The 18,330-nt window shown below is 44.1% G+C and overlaps 1 protein-coding gene across 4 annotated transcripts in view; it reads left to right on the top strand.

Moving 5' to 3' along the window:
* Nucleotides 1-2,019: 2,019 nt before the first annotated feature.
* LOC137371157 (interleukin-5 receptor subunit alpha-like) overlaps nucleotides 2,020-18,330 on the top strand; it is a 58,367-nt gene continuing 42,056 nt past the window's right edge. The window contains exons 1-3 of one of the 4 annotated variants that reach the window (XM_068033212.1): nucleotides 2,020-2,329; nucleotides 5,057-5,150; nucleotides 16,045-16,182. In XM_068033212.1, coding sequence (XP_067889313.1) covers nucleotides 16,095-16,182 — 88 coding nt within the window. In that variant the 5' untranslated portion in view covers nucleotides 2,020-2,329; nucleotides 5,057-5,150; nucleotides 16,045-16,094. Of the gene's footprint in view, nucleotides 2,330-5,056; nucleotides 5,151-6,591; nucleotides 6,667-13,615; nucleotides 13,702-16,044; nucleotides 16,183-18,330 lie in introns of those variants that run through there. The other 3 variants (XM_068033214.1, XM_068033211.1, XM_068033215.1) reach the window with 3 other exon arrangements.

Raw genomic sequence — 18,330 nt, forward strand, 5'->3', positions numbered from 1 at the left:
GAACTTTCAATCCCCTCTCCCACCATCCTCCCCAATGTCTAATTAATAAATTTCCCTCTCCCCCCCACCAAAGCAATAAACTTTCAATCTCGAACTTTCCCCGCCGAACTTTATTAACTTTGACCTTCAACCCTTTCCCACCATCCCCTCAACCAATAGCAAGCGTTTTTACCACTCCCTTCCCCACCCTGAAACCTTCACTCCTCCCCCCTCTCCACCAGTGTGCCTCCTTGGAGATCCGAAGGCGTGGGAGTTCTGGCAACCGGCCGGAATATCGGTGTGGGATGGCTGTTGTGACAAGGTAAGTAATTAGGCATTTAATTAACATTTATTTAAATATTTAAATTAAAGTTCCATTGCCAAATGGCAGGTGGGCTGCCACGAGGCCTCGCCACTGCCGGTAATATGGGGCGGGCCTTCCCGGCATTGAGGCATGTGGTGGGCCTTTTCTGGAGGTATTTTCCGGGCCCTCCTGCCATGACCCCCAACGTCGGGGGGCTGGTAAAATCCAGCCCCTTGAATATCCCCTTTGAATACCAAGTAGCTGTCTCCAGTCCAGTTTTGCCAAATCTCTCCTCAGCTTAGTAAATTTGGGCTTGCCCCAATTCAGAACTTTAACTCCTATTCTATCTTTGTCCTTTTCCATAATGATGTTAAAACTGACTGAATTATGATCACTACCACCAAAATGCTCTCCCACTGCCACTCCTTCTGCCTGCCCAGCTTCATTTCTTAAAAATAAGTCCAGAACTGCACCATTTCTTGTTGGACTCGCTACATACTGGCCAATAAAGTTCTCCTGAATGCATCTCAAGAATTCTGTTCCCTCCATTCCTTTCACACTAAAACTATCCCAGTTAATATCGGGGTAGTAAAGTCCTCCACTATTACAGCTCTGTTGTTTTTGCACTTCTCAGTGATTTGCCTCCATAGTTGCTCTTCTATCTCCCTCTGATTGTTTGGGCGTCTGTAGTACACTCACAGTTGGGTGACAGCCCCTTTTCTGTTCCTTAGCTTAATCCATATGGCCTCATTTGATCCTTCTAACATATCATCCCTCATCACAGCTGTAATTGTTTCTTTGACTATAATTGCCACCCGCTCCTTTTTCTCCCCCTCTCTATATCTCTGTCTCGTCTGACGGGGTGAAAGGGTAGCATTTCAATTGTAATCCACATGGCCTAATTTGGAGCTGGAGACAGTTGCTCAAGAAGGAGATGTGGCTGTGAAAGCGAGAGATGGTGGATACCTGATCAAACATGAGAAGGGAAATAGAAAGTAATGAAGGTGAACAAGGTAGAAGAGACAAACGGAAATCTCATTGGAGAGAGGAGCAGAACTTCTTCAAGCTGGCCATTCCTGGAAGAGAAGTGGCAGTGAATTAAACACTAATACAAATGCAAAATACTGCGGATACTTCAAATCTGAAACAAAAACAGAAAATGCTGGAAATACTCAGCAGGTCTTGGAGCTTCTGTGCAAGAGAAATACAGTTAACGTTTTAGGTCTGTGACCTTTCATCAGATGTCATCAGAGATCACAGACCTGAAACATTGGGTTGAATTTTGCTGTGGGCATAGAATCCTGACGTCAGGGCGAAAAGCTGGACCCAAGCCCGCACTTGCCAGCAGCAGGACCGGCTCACCGACTTCACCATGGACGGCCACCTAATTGCTTGCCTGCAAGCCTGCCATCCAGTTAAGGATGCCAGGACGGCTCCTGATGCTGATGGCCCAATCAGAGGGCCTGCAGCTCTGAAGCCTCAGCAGTGCCACTGGGAGAGGTGTCGCAGGAGACCATGAGGGCACCTCAAAATGGAGACACCCTCGGGAGAGGTTGGAGAAAAATAGGAACAATAATTCAGGGAGCTGAGTGCAAAAGGTGCCGTGGATCGGAGGGGAATGGCCAACATCCCACTTACCCCAGGTCAGGCCAGGTAATTTGAGCACCGGCCAGGGAGAGGGAGGGGCCTTCCTGGACTGTCCCACAGCTAAAGGCTGCTCTGGAACTTGAGCCTCCCAACTTTTTGTTTTGACACGCAGCTGAAACAGCTCGGCGTGTAGTTGGCGGGCTGTACAGACAGCTGGAGCTGTAGATACTGGCTTTTATTGTAATTAACCAGTCAGCTACTTGGAAACCTGACAGCACTGAAAAAAGGAACAGGCATTTGAGACGGGGCGGCTGGGTGGAGCCGAGATATCCTGAAATGAACTAACTGAGGTGGAGAGCAGCAGCAGAAGAGCTGGCTTAAAACCTTGCGCTCCAGTCTAAGATCTGAACTACTGCAAGAGGTCTGAACTACTGCTGATCTGTTCCTGGGATCCACTGGGTAAATACAATGTTGCTATCGGAGAATTTAGTAGTTTGATAGTAACTCCATCTCTTTCTATTTTTCAATGACAACCTTCCCGTACCGTCTGGCAGTTCTGCATGTTAGATTCTCTTGTGCTTTCAATCCTGCTCTTGCCCCACCCCCCAAATCACCAGCTTCAAACTGTGCCTGTTGGTTCTAATGAGCACACTCGCCCGCCTGATTATTATTGAATCATGGATGACAGTCTACTTATTTATTATTCAATCTCCGGTTCAGTTGGTGACACACTGACCTCTGAGTCAGGAGGTTTTGAGTTCGGAGACTTGAACACAGAATCAAAGCTGACACTCCAGTGCAGGACTGAGGGTAGTGCTACACTGTCGGAGATGCTGCTTCATTAAACCGGGGCCCCATCTGCCCTTTCAGGTGGATGTAAAAAAGATGCCAGGGCACTATTTTATAGAGGTGCAGCCTTGATGTCCTGGCTAACTTGTATTCCTCCACTAATATGGCTGAAACAGATAGCCGTTACCCGAGTGCTGTTTGTGGGATCTTTTCTGTGTGCAAATTGGCTTCTGGTTTTTCCCACCTTAGTGCACTTTGAAAGTACTTTATTGCTTGTAATGCACTTTTTGGATGACCTGAGGTTGTGAATGATGCTGTTTAAAATGCAAGTTCTTTTGTTTCTGGTGTCACGAGCAAGGTCTCTGTTATTAGCCATTCCTAGCTGCTCTGAAGGTTAAGGCATAGTTCAGCATTGAGTGCTCAGATCTTAAGCCAGTGACAATGAAGGAACAGAAATATATCTTCAAATCAGGACAGTGTGTGATTTGGAGGGAAAATTGCTCAGTCCCAACTTGTGATTTTCCATCCATTGGAAAAAAAATTCATCTTAGATGTTATTCATTAGATTAAAAAGCACACCTAAAAAACGATAAGCCTGCTTTTCCCACCAGTGCCGTCCCTGTATAGGCCCTTAACACGTTTGCATACTTTCCTTTGTATGCTGTCACTCCAGGCATTAATTCAGTTATTTAAATTAGTTATCAGGGAGTTTTAGTATTAGAGTATTAAGTGTTTATATGGGAACAGAGGTGGTTGATATCCTTAGACAGCAGTTATACTGCCACTTTCTTAACAATGCATCAGCTTAAAAATAGCAATATAACTCCAGGAGCTACCAAGCATATTTAAGTCATAAGGTCTAAGTTCCTTTCCCACTGGTTTGAGTGCGCACAGGCTGTCGTATAACTCTGGCCTTGAAGCCAGTTACACTACATAGTTTGTGCCAATGCTTAATATTGACACCTTCTCTACAGGGTAACTTGAGAATTAGGTCTTCTGAACTGAAGACGGGCAGGCATCCTGGCACCTCCTCAAGGAGGTGGGCTCAGAGCTCTCTGCGTTATAAAGGGCACTAAGCACAATTTGAAAAGTTCTCAGGTGGCCCACTGAACTTTTTTTGTTTTGTCTTTTTAAATGCTCACGCGTAGCCATATGTCTGACACCTGTTTTTATCATAGTAACATACATTAGGATGTAGTGAGTGGAGCTTTGTGTGTGTGATTACGCACTGTGATGTGTCACTAAGTTTGTTCTGCCTATAATAGATGCTATTGATGCTATCTGGTTGTGTCACTTTTCCTTAGAAAGGTATCTGCTCTGGTAATACTGTAGACTGCACTGTGAGGTTATATCCTTTCATAAAATTATGAAATAGAAGGAGGCCATTCAGACTATTGTGCCTTTGCAGGCTCGTTGAGAGGGTTATCCAATTAGTCCCACTCCCCTACTTTTTCCCTGTAGTCCTGCTGTACGAACCAAATTCCTTTTGAAAATTACTATTGAATCTGCTTCTGGCATTCTGAAATAGTGACTTCACGTCACTACATTTCACTCCCAAAAAAAGTGCCTCATCTCCCCTCTCTTTATTTTCCCAATGATGATAAGCCTGTGCTCCTCCTGCAAGTGGAAACATCTTCTTCCTATTTACTCCATCAAAACTGCTCATAATTTGAACTCTTCTGTTAAGTCTTCCATTAACCTTCTGAGCTCCATGCATTGTTTTTCATGCAATCACATAAATTTCTATCCATGCTTTCTTAACACAGATTTGAACACATTTAAACTAAATGAGTCAACACTAATGACAACTAACAACTATGCAGCCTGTTGCAGGGCGATAGCACAGGCAGCAATTTATACAAGTATCTTAATGTGTGCCCCTGTAATGAAAGCTTCCACAAATGGTTCTCGTAAACTCATTAAAATAAAAGCAAAATACTGCGGATGCTGGAAATCTGAAACAAAAACAAGAAATGCTGGATTCACTCAGCAGGTCTGGCAGCATCTGTGGAAAGAGAAGCAGAGTTAACGTTTCGGGTCAGTGACCCTTCTTCGGAACTGACAAATATTAGAAAGGTCACAGATTATAAACAAGTGACATTGATCACAAGTCGTGGGAGTCAGTTGCCAGCATTCGCCAGAGCTGGCGGGCAGCCATAAAGACAGGGCTAATCTGTACTAATGCTTTGTCTTTCAACACACCATTAACATATTGTTTGCCTTTGCTCCGTGACCTTTTGGTCAGCTATGTGGCCTGGTCCAATCTGCACCTTCTCCTTTGTTATCTCTTGCCCAACCCCCACCTCACTTGTTTATAATCTGTGACGTTTCTAATATTTGTCAGTTCCGAAGAAGGGTCACTGACCCGAAACGTTAACTCTGCTTCTCTTTCCACAGATGCTGCCAGACCTGCTGAGTGAATCCAGCATTTCTTGTTTTTGTCTCGTAAACTCATTGCCCAGTGAGTGATTGCACCTCACAGACCAGCAAGGTACGAGATTTGATGTCTGGGCACCAGGGCGTGCCCTGGGATTTTTTGCATTTGCCTGAGGGGGCAGACAGTGCCAGGTTTTATGTCTCGTTCAAAAGATGGCAGCACTGATAATGCACACTCTCTCATCTCAGCATTAGCCTGGGTTATGTATTCCAGTCCCTGGAGTGGGGCTTGAACCCACGACCTTTTGGCCACGCAGTGAGAGTGCTACCATCTGAGCCATAGCTGACATTTAGAACACTGGCGTTTGTCCAGTATGCAAATTTGTGCAGTTTCTAATCCCCTGGGGTGATTGAGTTGTTTGTTGCAGAAGGAGTTTGCTTTGCCCCAAGCTGAGAGCTCACTCCTGCTCCATTTGCTGCTGCTGATCCTATTGCTGACATGGCTGAAGTGCACACTTACAGCTGCAGCTTTGCACTGGGAGAAAGCTTGGCTGTGGGCAGCTGGCAGAGCTTTCCTTTTCCTTAAATGTTGGCCAGGACACCCGGAGTATACACCTGCTCCTGCTCGAGCAACGCTGCGGAAATCCACCCCACCCATTCCCCCAACACCCCACTTCATCCCCCCAAGAGGGCAAACGTGAGGCCCTGGCTCGACATTTCTATCCAAAAGACAACACCTTTGGCACCTCCCCCTAACTGTGTGCCCAAGTGCCAGCCTGGACCACTTGCCCAAATGTCTGGAGTGCGACCCAGAAGTGGGAACGGCATCAACGAGCAACCACCAACTGCCCCAGAGGACTTTGTTTGGCATTGTGATAAGTTGTGATTCCCACCTGCAGCACATAGTCTACATGTGGAATGAAGCAGCAACCTTAGGTTGGAGCTCCCCCTAGGATTGTCAGTGAGGAGATTCAAGTGCAGCATCACGCCCATGCTTACCACCTAACCCTTGGCATACCTCAGCATTGCTCTGCTGCTCCCACCTGACCCTGGTACTCACATCCTCATGCCACTTTCTACTTGTAAGCTGGAATATGTTCCCAGCTCATCTTCCTGTGTACCACGGCCTTGAACACAGGAAAGAGATTAAATTACATAGCTGAATAAACTTGGAATTGTAATCGAGGCCTACATATTTACTGTTTCCTTCCAAATGTGGATTTAAGGCCAAGAATATCGCAAATACTCATACAATGATCGGTAATAAAAATGTAATTTGAATTATTCAATCAGTATAAATTAGTGAGCCTGATGACCTACCCGAAGTTGCATAGCATAAAACAGCATATCCTCTGCTTCAAAGTGAGCAATGCCAAGGGAGGTAGAAGAGCCAATGTATGAATGTGGCCTTAAGGTACGGTTTCATCTCGGGTTTTAAGTGATTTTTACAAATGGTAGTAAATGGTGCTGAGCCATAACTGAAAATTGCCACCTTGGAATTGCTCCAGGATGTCCATTACTGTCTACAGAAACTGCAACAGCTCCTTAATCTGATATGTTTCAATCGACAAAGCTTGATTGAGGGTCAAAGTCCACAAAGGAGGACAAGAGCAAGAAGGATAAATTCCAAAGTAGGTGATGCTGAAATTGGGTTTAAAAAGCCCTTTTTTTATTTGTTCATGGGATGTAAGCGTCGCTGGCCAGACCAACGTTTGTTTCCCATCCCTAATTGTCCTTGGGGATGAGGTGGTGAGCCGCTTTCTTGAACCACTGCAGTTCATTTGGGGTAGGTACACCCACAGTGCTGTAAGGAAAGGAGTTCCAGGATTTTGACCCAGTGACAGAACAGCGATATAGTTCTAAGTCAGGATGGTGTGTTACTTGGAGGGGAACTTGCAGGTGGTGGTGTTCCCATACATTTGCTGCCCTTGTCCTTCGAGGTGGTAAAGGTTCCAGGGTGCTGTTGAAGGAGTCTTGGTGCGTTGCTGCAGTGCATCTTGTAGATGTTGCACACTACTGCCACTGTGCATCAGCAGTGGGGGGAGTGAGTGTTTAAGTTGCTGGATGCGGTGCTGATCAAGTGGGCTGCTTTGTCCTGGATGACCTCAAGCTTCTTGAGTATTATTGGAGCTGCATCCATCCAGGAAAGTCATAGAGAGATACAGCACTGAAACAGGCCCTTCGGCCCACCAAGTCTGTGCCAACCAACTACCACCCATTTATACTAATCCTACATTAATCCCATATTCCCTACCACATCCCCACCATTCTCCTACCAGCTGCCTACACTAGGGGAAATTTACCTATCAACCTACAAGTCTGTGACTGTGGGAGGAAACCAGAGCACCCGGCGGAAACCCACACAGTTACAGGGAGAACTTGCAAACTCAGCATAGGCACTACCCGGAACCAAACCCGGGTCGTTGGAGTTGTGAGGCTGTGGTGCTAACCAGTGTGCCGCCAAAGTGGAGAGTATTCCATCATACTCCTGAATTGTACCTTGTAGATGGTGGCCAGGCTTTGGTAAGTCAGGAGGTGAGTTACTCGCTGCAGAATTGCCAGCCTCTGATCTGGTCTTGTAGCCATAGTATTTATGTGGCTGGTCCAGTTAAATTTCGTGTCAATGGTAACTCTCAGGATGTTGATGGTAGGGGATTCAGTGATGGTGATGCTGTTGAACGTCTAGGGGAGGTGGTTAGGTTCCTCTTGTTGGAGATGGTCATTACCTGGCACCACTGTTACTTGTCACTTATCAGCCCAAGCCTGAGTTTTGGCCAGGTCTTGCTGCATACGGGCATGGACTGCTTCAGTACCCAAGGAGTTGTGAATGGTACTGAGCAATATGCAATCATCGGTGAATATCCTCACTTCTGACCTTATGATAGAGAGAAGGTCATTGATAAAGCAGCTGAAGATGTTTGAGCCTATGATACTACCCTGAGGAACTGCTGCAGTAATGTCCTGGAGCTGAGATGATTAACCTCCAACAGCCACAAACGTCTTCTTTTGTGCTAGGTAAAACACCAACGAGTGGAGAGATTTCCCATTGACTTCGGTTTTGCTCGGGCTTCTTGACCCCACACTTGGCCAAATGCTGCGTCAAGGGATGTCACTCTCAGGTCACTGCTGTAATTCAGCTATTTGCCCATGTTTGGACATACCTGGGCAATTTTCCACATTGTTGGGTAGATGCCAGTACTGGAACAGCTTGGCTAGGGATGCGGCTAGTTCTGGAGCATAAGTCTTCAGTACTACAACTGGGATGCTGTTAGGGCCCATAGCCTTTGCTGTATCTAGTGTGTTCAGCCGTTGCTTAATATCACGTGGAGTGAATCGAATTGGCTGAAGGCTGGCATCTGTGATGGTGGGGACCTCGAGAAGACTGAGAAGAACTTCTGCACTTCTGGCTGTAGATTATTGCAAATGCTTCAGCATTGACTTTTGCACTTACGTCCTGGGCTCCCCCATCATTGAGGGTGGGAGTATTTGTAGGAAAAAAGAGAACTATAACAAAAACTTGTGTTTATATTGCGCCCTAGACATTACTGACACTGAGCCAAAGAAGGAGACATTAGGACAGGGCCACCAATGATGGGGCGAAGGAAGCGGGGGAATGCACAAGAGGTCAGAGTTGAAGAAAGAAGAGTTCTCTGAGGCTTGAAGAGCTGGAGGATTTTACAGGGATTGTGAGGGTGAGACCATGGAGAGATTTGAACATGAGAGTTGAAGACTGTAAGGGTCTTGGATAAGAATGAGTTGGAAATGCAGTGAGAGTGATGAATTTTATTTTCACACAGTTTAGGAACAGAAATCTGTAGGATTTCATGTTTGGGGTTTAATGGGAAATAAGGAGGAAATTATAAAGCAATGACTGGAGTAATTTTCAGTCAGATAAAGATTAAGGAAACTGGTCGAACCCATATTAAAAAAAACAGACTGTTTATTACAATGAGAGGAAAGAGTTAACAGTGTAGCTTAAATAAATTAGTTCCCCTGGTACAGAACAACACATAACAGAAGTGCATGTTGAAGTTGATTATGTTAAAAGAAATTTCTGATGGAGGGACAGCTGATTAGAAGTACTGGTCATAGAGTGATACAGCACTGAAACAGGCCCTTTGGCCCACTGAGTCTGTGCTGACCAACAACACCCCATTTATACTAATCCTACATTAATCCCATATTCCCACAATTCTCCTCCCACCTAACTACATTAGGGGCAATTTACAATGGCCAATTTACCTATTAACCCTGCAAGCCTTTGGCTGTGGGAGGAAACTGGAGCACCTGGTGGAAACCCATGGAGTCACAGGGAGAACTTGCAAATTCCACACAGGTAGTACCCAGAACTGAACCTGGGTCACTGGAGCTGTGAGGCTGTGGTGCTAACCACTGCACCACTATGCTGCCCCTATGAAGTTAAATCAACAGCTTCCCTGACACATTGCTTCCAGTGATTGTCACTTCTTGCAGGTCAATTTTAGAGAGAAAAGCTTGAACTATATAGTGCTGTTCATGATCTTCGGACATCTCAAAGTACTTTACGGCTAATTACATGCAGCACAGTCAGTGTTGTAAAGAAGGGAAGTGTGTCCTACCACCAGCCATAATGTGGTGATGGCTAGATAACCTTTGTTTGGTGATGTTGTTTGAGGGTTAGAAATCAGACAGGATACCAGGAGAACTCCCATGCTCTGGAAGTTTTCTACATCCAACTAAGAGGATGGATGAAACCACAGAAGGGAGATGGTGGTGCAGCAATAATGCCACTGTACTAGTAATTCAGAGGCCCCGGGTAATGCCCTAGGGACATGGGTTCTAATCCCACCATGCCAGCAGGTGGAGTTTAAAATCAATTAATTAAATAAAAATCTGGAACTGAAAGCTATCATCGATTGTTGTGAAAAGTAAATGCATCCATCTGGTTCACTAATGCCCTTTAGGGAAGCAAATCAACTGTCCTTACCTGGTCTAGCCTACATGTGACTCCAGCAATGTGGTTGACACATAACTGTCCTCTGAAATGGCCGAGCAAAGCCACTTAGTTGTCAAGGGCAATTAAGGATGAGCAACAAATGCTGACCTGCCAGTGAAGCCCACATCCCATGATAGAATTTTTAAAAAAACACTGCACATTTTACATGAAAGATGGCACCTCAAATAGTGCAACCCCTTCTCAGTGCTGTCCTGGAGTGTCAGCTTGTTACTCAAATCTCTGGAGCAAGACTTGAACCCATGACTTTTAGATTCAACGGGCTACCCACTGAGCCACAACTGACACCTTTTGTTGTTGAATGAAGACAGATGCACAAGAATGGCAATTTGATTTAAGAGGAACTGAAATGCCCATGAGAAAGATTCAGTACAGCTTACTGAAACATTAAGAAGTTGTTTATTTCTGCATGTAAAAAGTAGCACTTTTTAGATGTTGTGGGTGAAATTTGAGATTTTCGTAAGCTAAGTTTCCAGTTCTCAGTCAATTGCAAAATGTGCAGTGGAGTGGAAAATGTAAGAGGTCATTGAGGCATAGAACCTGAGATGCAAAAATAGCAACTGAAGCTGTTAGCAGAACAAGGAATTATTCAATGTTGGGCATAGAACAAATGTCTCAACCCATACTTCAGGTGTGCCTCTGTGGCTAAGTTGGTAACACTCCTGCCTTTGAGTAAGGGAAGTTGAGAGTTCAATTTTTACTCTAGAGGATCAAGTATGAAATCCAGGCTGACACTCCCAGTGTAGTTCTGAGGGTGTGGGGCATAGTTGGAGGTGCTGTCTTTTTGGGTGACATGTTAAACTGAGGCCTCTGTCAGCTCGATCAGGTGTACAAAAAAAGATCCCCTGCTTCTGCTTCAAAGGATATGATTTGGACTTGATGTGCCAAATGGCCTCTGTCTGTGTCGTGATGATTCTATGGGCTGAATTTTACTGCGGACTTTGGGACCTTAATATCAGGGTGAAAAGCAGCTCCCGCACCCGCAGTGCCGGCAGCAGGACCAGCTCGGCGACTTTACCATAGGCAGTCTCCTAATTGGCTGCCTGCAGGCCCATGATCAATTAAGGACAGTGGGATGTCTCCTGATGCTGCTTACCCAATCAGAGGGCCGGAAACTCTGAAGACTCAGCAGTGCCCACTGGGAGAGGTGGACACTCTGAGACAAGCAGGACACCTCCTCCAGCAGGGATTTATAAATTAAAATTTAGGGGGCCGAGGGCAGTAGGTCCCACGGGATGGAGGGGAAACCCCTTCAGAGGGATCCGTTGAGGCTGCGGGGGCTTTCTTTCCTGCCCATGGCCTCCTCTTTGGGCCATGGAGCCTCCGGCTCTCTAGGCTGCCGCAGGAAGGCTGTCTGTCTGAACCTGGTGGCCTCCTCAAGGGGCAGGGTGCCACCCAGCCGCCGGCAAAATGCCAGCAGCACGATAAAATGGCCCGTAATTGGGCCCTTACTTAAGAAAATTGGTTGCCCCCTCGATCCGCTTCGCAGTCCTCCCCTTGCCCGCTGCTGGGAAGCTTCCGGCCCCCTGCCTCCATTCCCATCACCCGGGGACCAGTAAAATACAGCCCTATGACCCTACAACAGTGGGGGAGTCTTGGCCAATGTTTACCACTAAAACAGATTATCTGGTCATTATTACATTGTCGTTTGTGGGAGCTTGCTGAGTGAAAATTGGCTGCTGTGTTTCCTATGTTACAACCGTGACAGCACTTCAAAAAGTCCTTCATTGGCTTTGGACATCCTGAAGTTGTGAAAGATGCTTTACATCTTCAAGGTATTCGTATCAAAACTACCTCATTCTCGAGACGTCAGCTTTTCCTTTTGCTTTTCATCTGACAGCTTTTAATAGCCAAACTATTGGTGGTGTTGCTTAACATTTGCTTTCTTTGTCGCTCCATCTTTTCTACTTTTCTGGCAGCAGTGGTTATCTTCTGCATTAAGAGCCCTGGCACCTTTCCCCATGTCTCTGCAGCACTAAAGAAAGTACATCATACTTGCAGCTGACTGTCTGAAATAATCTCTTCATAGAATGCCAACAAGGAGCAGTTAAACCCAGATTTTAACTTGCAGTGGGGGTTGGCAGGTGGGCAGGGGACTCAAGATGGGTGGGAAATCGTACACTGCCCCTGCAGCTTGAGATCTGGAATATTTTAGCTCATGGGCCTTATCTGTATCGGCCAGGGTTCTTCAACCTGTGGCTCCGGTGTTGCATGCAGCTCTTTAACATCTCATTTTCGACTCCCAACCTTTTCCAGTTGGATCGTATTATCATGAAAAATGCCTAAAAAAAATTAAGTAAAAAAAAGTAAGAGCTGTGATTTTATCGTGGGGATAAAAGGCTAATCATTGTGCTGAACTTTGCAGTTTCAAATGATTATTTTAACGAGAAACATGCTCATTCTCTAAATAAATTAAGTGGTATAGCTATGCCATGGTTATTGATAACACCTTTGGCTTGAGGAACAGGTTGTCTGGTGGTCGCCATTATTGTTTCTAATATATTTGAGGTGATAATATATTCTGAATGTGCTATTAGAAGCTATATTTTAACACGAGAATCAATAGCCGAAAAAATTGTCGTAATTCTACGCATCTCAAGTTAAAGTTTGTTTTAAAGATTGTTATGACTGAGGCGGGAGGAGTGCACTGTTAATTCAGTCCCACTTCTCCCCACATCGCAACATATATTTACATTTTCCCACTTACCAAAACAGTCATCTACTCTATTTGTCCCCAGAGTAAAGCACACCAACCAGGTTTCTTTAATAAACAACAACATTATCAGTTTATTATAAACCAAGTTTTAACCAATAATGAAGTAAAACATACATACAAATTGGAAATATTAAAGCCCCTTATTTATCCTAGCCCTCATGAACACACACACACACACACATATACACAGCTGGTTAACCAGGGCAAAAAAAGGATTTTTTTTACAGCTGTTACAAAGAATGACGGAATCACTGAATCCTTATAGCGCAGAAGGAGGCCATTCAGCCCATCGTGTCCGCACCGGCTCTCTGAAAGAGCAATTCATTCAGTCCCATTCCCCTGCCTTCACCCAATAACCCTGCACATTTTTCCTTTTTATATAACTGTATAATTCCCTTTTGAATGCTTCAATTGAACCTGCCTCCAACACGTTCTCAGGCAGCGCATTGCAGACCTTAACCACTCGCCACATGAAAACGTTTTTCCTTGTGTTATTTTTGCTTCTCTTACCAAATACTTTAAATCTGCGTCCTCGATCCTTTCCTTTCAGACTGGGTACAATTTCTCTTCATCTACTATCTCCAGACCCCTCATGATTTTGAGTACCTCCATCAATAGAAGGAATAAAAAAAAACACATGCTGAAAAGGAGGTATAGAAGGAAGTCCTTTGTTGGGTGAGGTGTCCCAATAGCAAATAGGTGGCTGTCAATGGGATCTTTCTAGAACAGTTCTTTCCAGGCGATGTTGATAATCTTGTAGCTGCAATGTAGCAGTAAAGGTTTTTTCAAATACAGGAGAGAATAGGAATCTGAAACATTGGAGATAAGGATTCCTTGTCAAGAGAAAGATGAGCTGTTTTTCTTCTGGCAGGTCAGGAAGCAAACTTCTGCTGACTCAAGCCAAACACCAGCTGGCTCTTTTCACAGTTCAAGTATGAAACTAAAACCTTTCCAGAGGTTAGTCATTTAACATCTATAAATCTTGATTTACCACTCCTCTGCAACCCAAAAGAAGCCCTACTGTCTTTATTTGAAACAGATGCCTTCCAGTAACTGTTTACAGTTCCATTCTCAGTCCAAATCTTCTGGTGACCTTCCTTTAAAAAAAAACCCAGAAAGTTCAGCTTCTTCAAGATTCCAGATGAATCAGTGTCCATAATTCAAATATAAGTTCTTAAAACATATTTTACAAAAGAAACATAAACAATCTCGAAACAAGATGACTTTACTGACGAAATTGTGGTTAAAATTTTTTTTTTATCCCAATATCTGTTACATAAACACAAAGACAAAATGTCAGTTTTATATGTTAATTCCTTATTACATTTTTTATTCAAAGTGGAAGTTTGCTGTTTTTCTATTAAATTAATATGGTTCACCATTTTTACATTTTCTTTTTGAACATGCTTATACATAATTCAAGCAAATTGATGCATAAAACCTGAACATGCATACACTGGAGATATGTAGAAAAAAATCAAAATAAAACGATGCAAAAACATCAAGAAATGTGAATTCACAGTTGGTTCTATTTTAATTTCTTTTTTTTTTCTATTGATACATAAATTCAATACATGTATTTTAATTATTATATATGCAAATTATGCATTCTACCAGAGATGCTTAGCAGATTGCCATGTCTTTGGTTTTGGATTGCTGAATTTTCATCTTGCGGCTCCCAATAGTTTTTATTTTAGGCAATTCTTTTAAAATCATACTCTTCAGGTAAAAGGTTGCTGACCCCTTGCATAGGCCATGCCAGTCTCCCGTCGAACCCCAAACACCGTATTTCTCAGATCATCTCCTTCTGATAAATATGCCCAAGTGTATAGAGACATACCAGTAAAGCAACTGAAAATTTTCAGTTAAAAGACAAAGGGATAGTTAACGGGAATGGTTAGTATATGAGACCAAAATTCTGAATGCTCTGGAAAGATTGAGAAGAACTTGCAACCCATGAGAAGCTGAGGGAAGGAGGTGGGGAGGGTCTTGTGTGTTGTTGTTGTATCTGTGCATTGCCAGGATGTTCTGGAGAAATTCTTAGACTCCAGATAAAGTCAACTAACAACTATTCATTATTTACATTTACCATAAATACTCTTCACAAGCCTCCTAAGCTAGCATCCACTGTGCAGCTATCTCTTCTTCTCCTCAAGCCCCTACCATGTGATTGTTATATCATCACTGTTATAGTGGGAGGGGTTGCTCTTATTGTTTTCAGTTTTTACCCTTTACATCTTTATACTACAGGGCTCTATATAGTAACAGGCAACATTGAATAGAAAGTGAAGTCAAATGCAAACATGAGGCTTTAGACAAGTGATGGATCAAGCTATTGACCAAAACTGAACTGGACTAGTCACAAAAATACTGTGGTTACAACAGCAGGTCAGAAGCTGGGAATTCTGCAGCGAGTAACCCATCTCCTGACTCCCCAGTGCCCGTCCACCATCTACAAGGCACAAGTCAGAATTGTGATGACTTGCCTGGATGGGTGCAGCTCCAACAACACTCAAGAAGCTCAACACCATCCAGGACAAAGCAGCCCGCTTGGCTGGCATCCCATCCACCACATTCAACATTCTATTCCACCACCGGCACACAGTGGCAGCACTCTGCAAGATGCACTGCAGCAACCTTAGACAGCACCTTCCAAACCAATGACCTCTAACACCTAGAAGGACAAAGGCAGCAGATGAATGGGAACACCACCACCTGAAAGTTCCCCTCCAAGCCCCATCCCATCCTGACATGGAACTATAATCGTCGTTCCTTCATGGTCGTTCATAAAATCCCCCTCCTAATAGCACTGTTGGTGTACCTACACCACACTGACTGCAGTGGTTCAAGAAGACAGCTTACTACCACCTTCTCAAGGGCAATTAGGGATGGGAAATAAATGCTGGCCTTGCCAGCGACACCCACACGCCCAGATGAATAATAAAATGCAGAGCTTCCCAGTGGGCCAATCCCAGCACTTACACTGGAATCAAAGGCCTATAGATTGTTGGGGACAGCATTTTTAATTCAGATATGTTTTGAATGGGTTAATTCCTCCATTGAAATAGCAGATGAGGAATTTCATACAAGTATATTAAGTGGTCATGGGCCAACTTTGGTTTCATAATTGTTCTCCTTTTAGAATTACCTTTATGTAATAATGATTTAATTCTTCATATATTATTTTGCACATGAAAAAGAAATGGAAATGAAATAATAAATGGCTGTACTACAGCTGTAACACATTAAGTATGAAATCCATCATGAAGTATTTTAATCCAGACATGTATCATTCCTTAGGTTGTACTGGGACTGCAGGTGATTATATTTGTCTTCCATGACTCACTGTCATGCCACTTGCTCCATTTTTTCCAATAATGACCCTTGTTTGGGCAATTTCAGTAAATACAGCTGCCCTCACTTCCTTGGAAGAAATGAGTGAGTAATTTTAACATTTTAAAGTTAAAATAACCTGAGGTAAATAACTGTAATTTAGATGTCTGCGATACTGTGAGAGTTGGTTCTGTACTTATTTTTCTAATCTTGTCAGGAGTTGTGTGTGCCAGCAGTGATTTCTGCAGCAAGTCTTTCCCAATATAACATATGGAGAATTCTGAGTCACAAAATGCAAAAGAAGGTTTGGCATCATTAAAATATTCAATAAAATAGTTGTGTTATGGAAGTTTCCCATTTAGCACAAGATCAATGTCATTCATTTCTGATGGTCTCATTTTTGAAATGAAATCTTTGGGATAATACTGCTCTGCTTGTGAAGTTAAGGGGGGAATTTTTTTTTCTGTTATCTTGTTTACTTACAGTTTGCCTGTACAAACAAAGAACAGTACAGCACAGGAATAGGCCATTCGGCCCTCCAAGCCTGCGCCGATCTTGATGCCTGCCTAAACTAACACCTTCTTTACTTCCGGGGCCCATATCCCTCTATTCCCTTCCTATTTATATATTTGTCAAGATGTCTCTTAAACGTCGCTATCGTATCTGCTTCCACCACCTCCCCTGGCAGCAAGTTTCAAGAACTCATCACCCTCTCTGTAAAAAATTTGCCTCGCACAACCCCTCTAAACTTTGCCCCTCGCACCTTAAACCTATGTCCCCTAGTAACTGACTCTTCCACCCTGGGAAAAAGCTTCTGACTATCCACTCTGTCCATGCCGCTCATAACGTTGTAAACCTCTATCAGGTCGCCCCTCCACCTCCGTCGTTCCAGTGAAAACAATCCGAGTTTTTCCAACCTCTCCTCATGGCTAATGCCCTCCAGACCAGGCAACACCCTGGTAAACCTCCTCTGTACCCTCTCCAAAGCCTCCACATCCTTCTGGTAGTGTGGTGACCAAAATTGCACGCAATATTCTAAGTGTGGCCGAACTGAGGCCGTACAGCTGCAACATGACTTGCCAATTTTTATACTCCATGCCCTGACCGATGAAGGCAAGCATGCCGTATGCCTTCTTGACTACCTTATCCACCTGCATTGCCACTTGCAGTGACCTGTGGACCTGTACGCCCAGATCTCTCTGCCTGTCAATACTTCTAAGGGTTCTGCCATTTACTGTATACCTCCCACCTGCATTAGACCTTCCAAAATACATTACCTCACATTTGTCCGGATTAACCTCCATCTGGCATTTCTCCGCCCAAGTCTCCAACCGATCTATATCCTGCTGTACCCTCTGACAATCCTCATCATTATCCGCAACTCCACCAACCTTTGTGTCGTCCGCAAACTTACTAATCAGACCAGCTACATTTCCCTCCAAATCATTTATATATACTACAAAGAGCAAAGGTCCCAGCACTGATCCCTGCGGAACACCACTAGTCACATCCCTCCATTCAGAAAAACACCCATCCACTGATACCCTCTATCTTCTATGACCGAGCCAGTTCTGTATCCATCTTGCCAGCTCACCTCTGATCCTGTGTGACTTCACCTTTTGTACCAGTCTGCTTTGCGGGACCTTGTCAAAGGCTTTACTAAAGTCCATACAGATAACATCCACTGTCCTACCTTCATCAATCATCTTCGTCACTTCCTCAAAAAACTCAATCAAATTAGTAAGACACGACCTCCCCTTCACAAAACCATGCTGTCTCTCGCTAATAAGTTCGTTTGTTTCCAAATGGGAGTAAATCCTGTCCCGAATAATCCTCTCTAATAGTTTCCCTACCACTGACGGAAGGCTCACCGGCCTATAATTTCCTGGATTATCCTTGCCACCCTTCTTAAACAAAGGAACAACATTGGCTATTCTCCAGTCCTCTGGGACCTCACCTGTAGCCAATGAGGATGCAAAGATTTCTGTCAAGGCCTCAGCAATTTCTTCCCTTGCCTCCCTCAGTATTCTAGGGTAGATCCCATCAGGCCCTGGCGACTTATCTACCTTAATGCTTTGCAAGACACCCAACACCACCTCCTTTTTGATAATGTGATGACTGAGACTATCTGCACTTCCTTCCCTAGGCTCATCATCCACCTAGTCCTTCTCCTTGGTGAATACTAATGCAAAGTACTCATTTAGCACCTCACCCATTTCCTCTGGCTCCACACATAGATTCTCATCTCTGTCC

This window comes from Heterodontus francisci, chromosome 6 (assembly GCF_036365525.1).
Source record: "Heterodontus francisci isolate sHetFra1 chromosome 6, sHetFra1.hap1, whole genome shotgun sequence".
NCBI lineage: Eukaryota > Metazoa > Chordata > Chondrichthyes > Heterodontiformes > Heterodontidae > Heterodontus > Heterodontus francisci.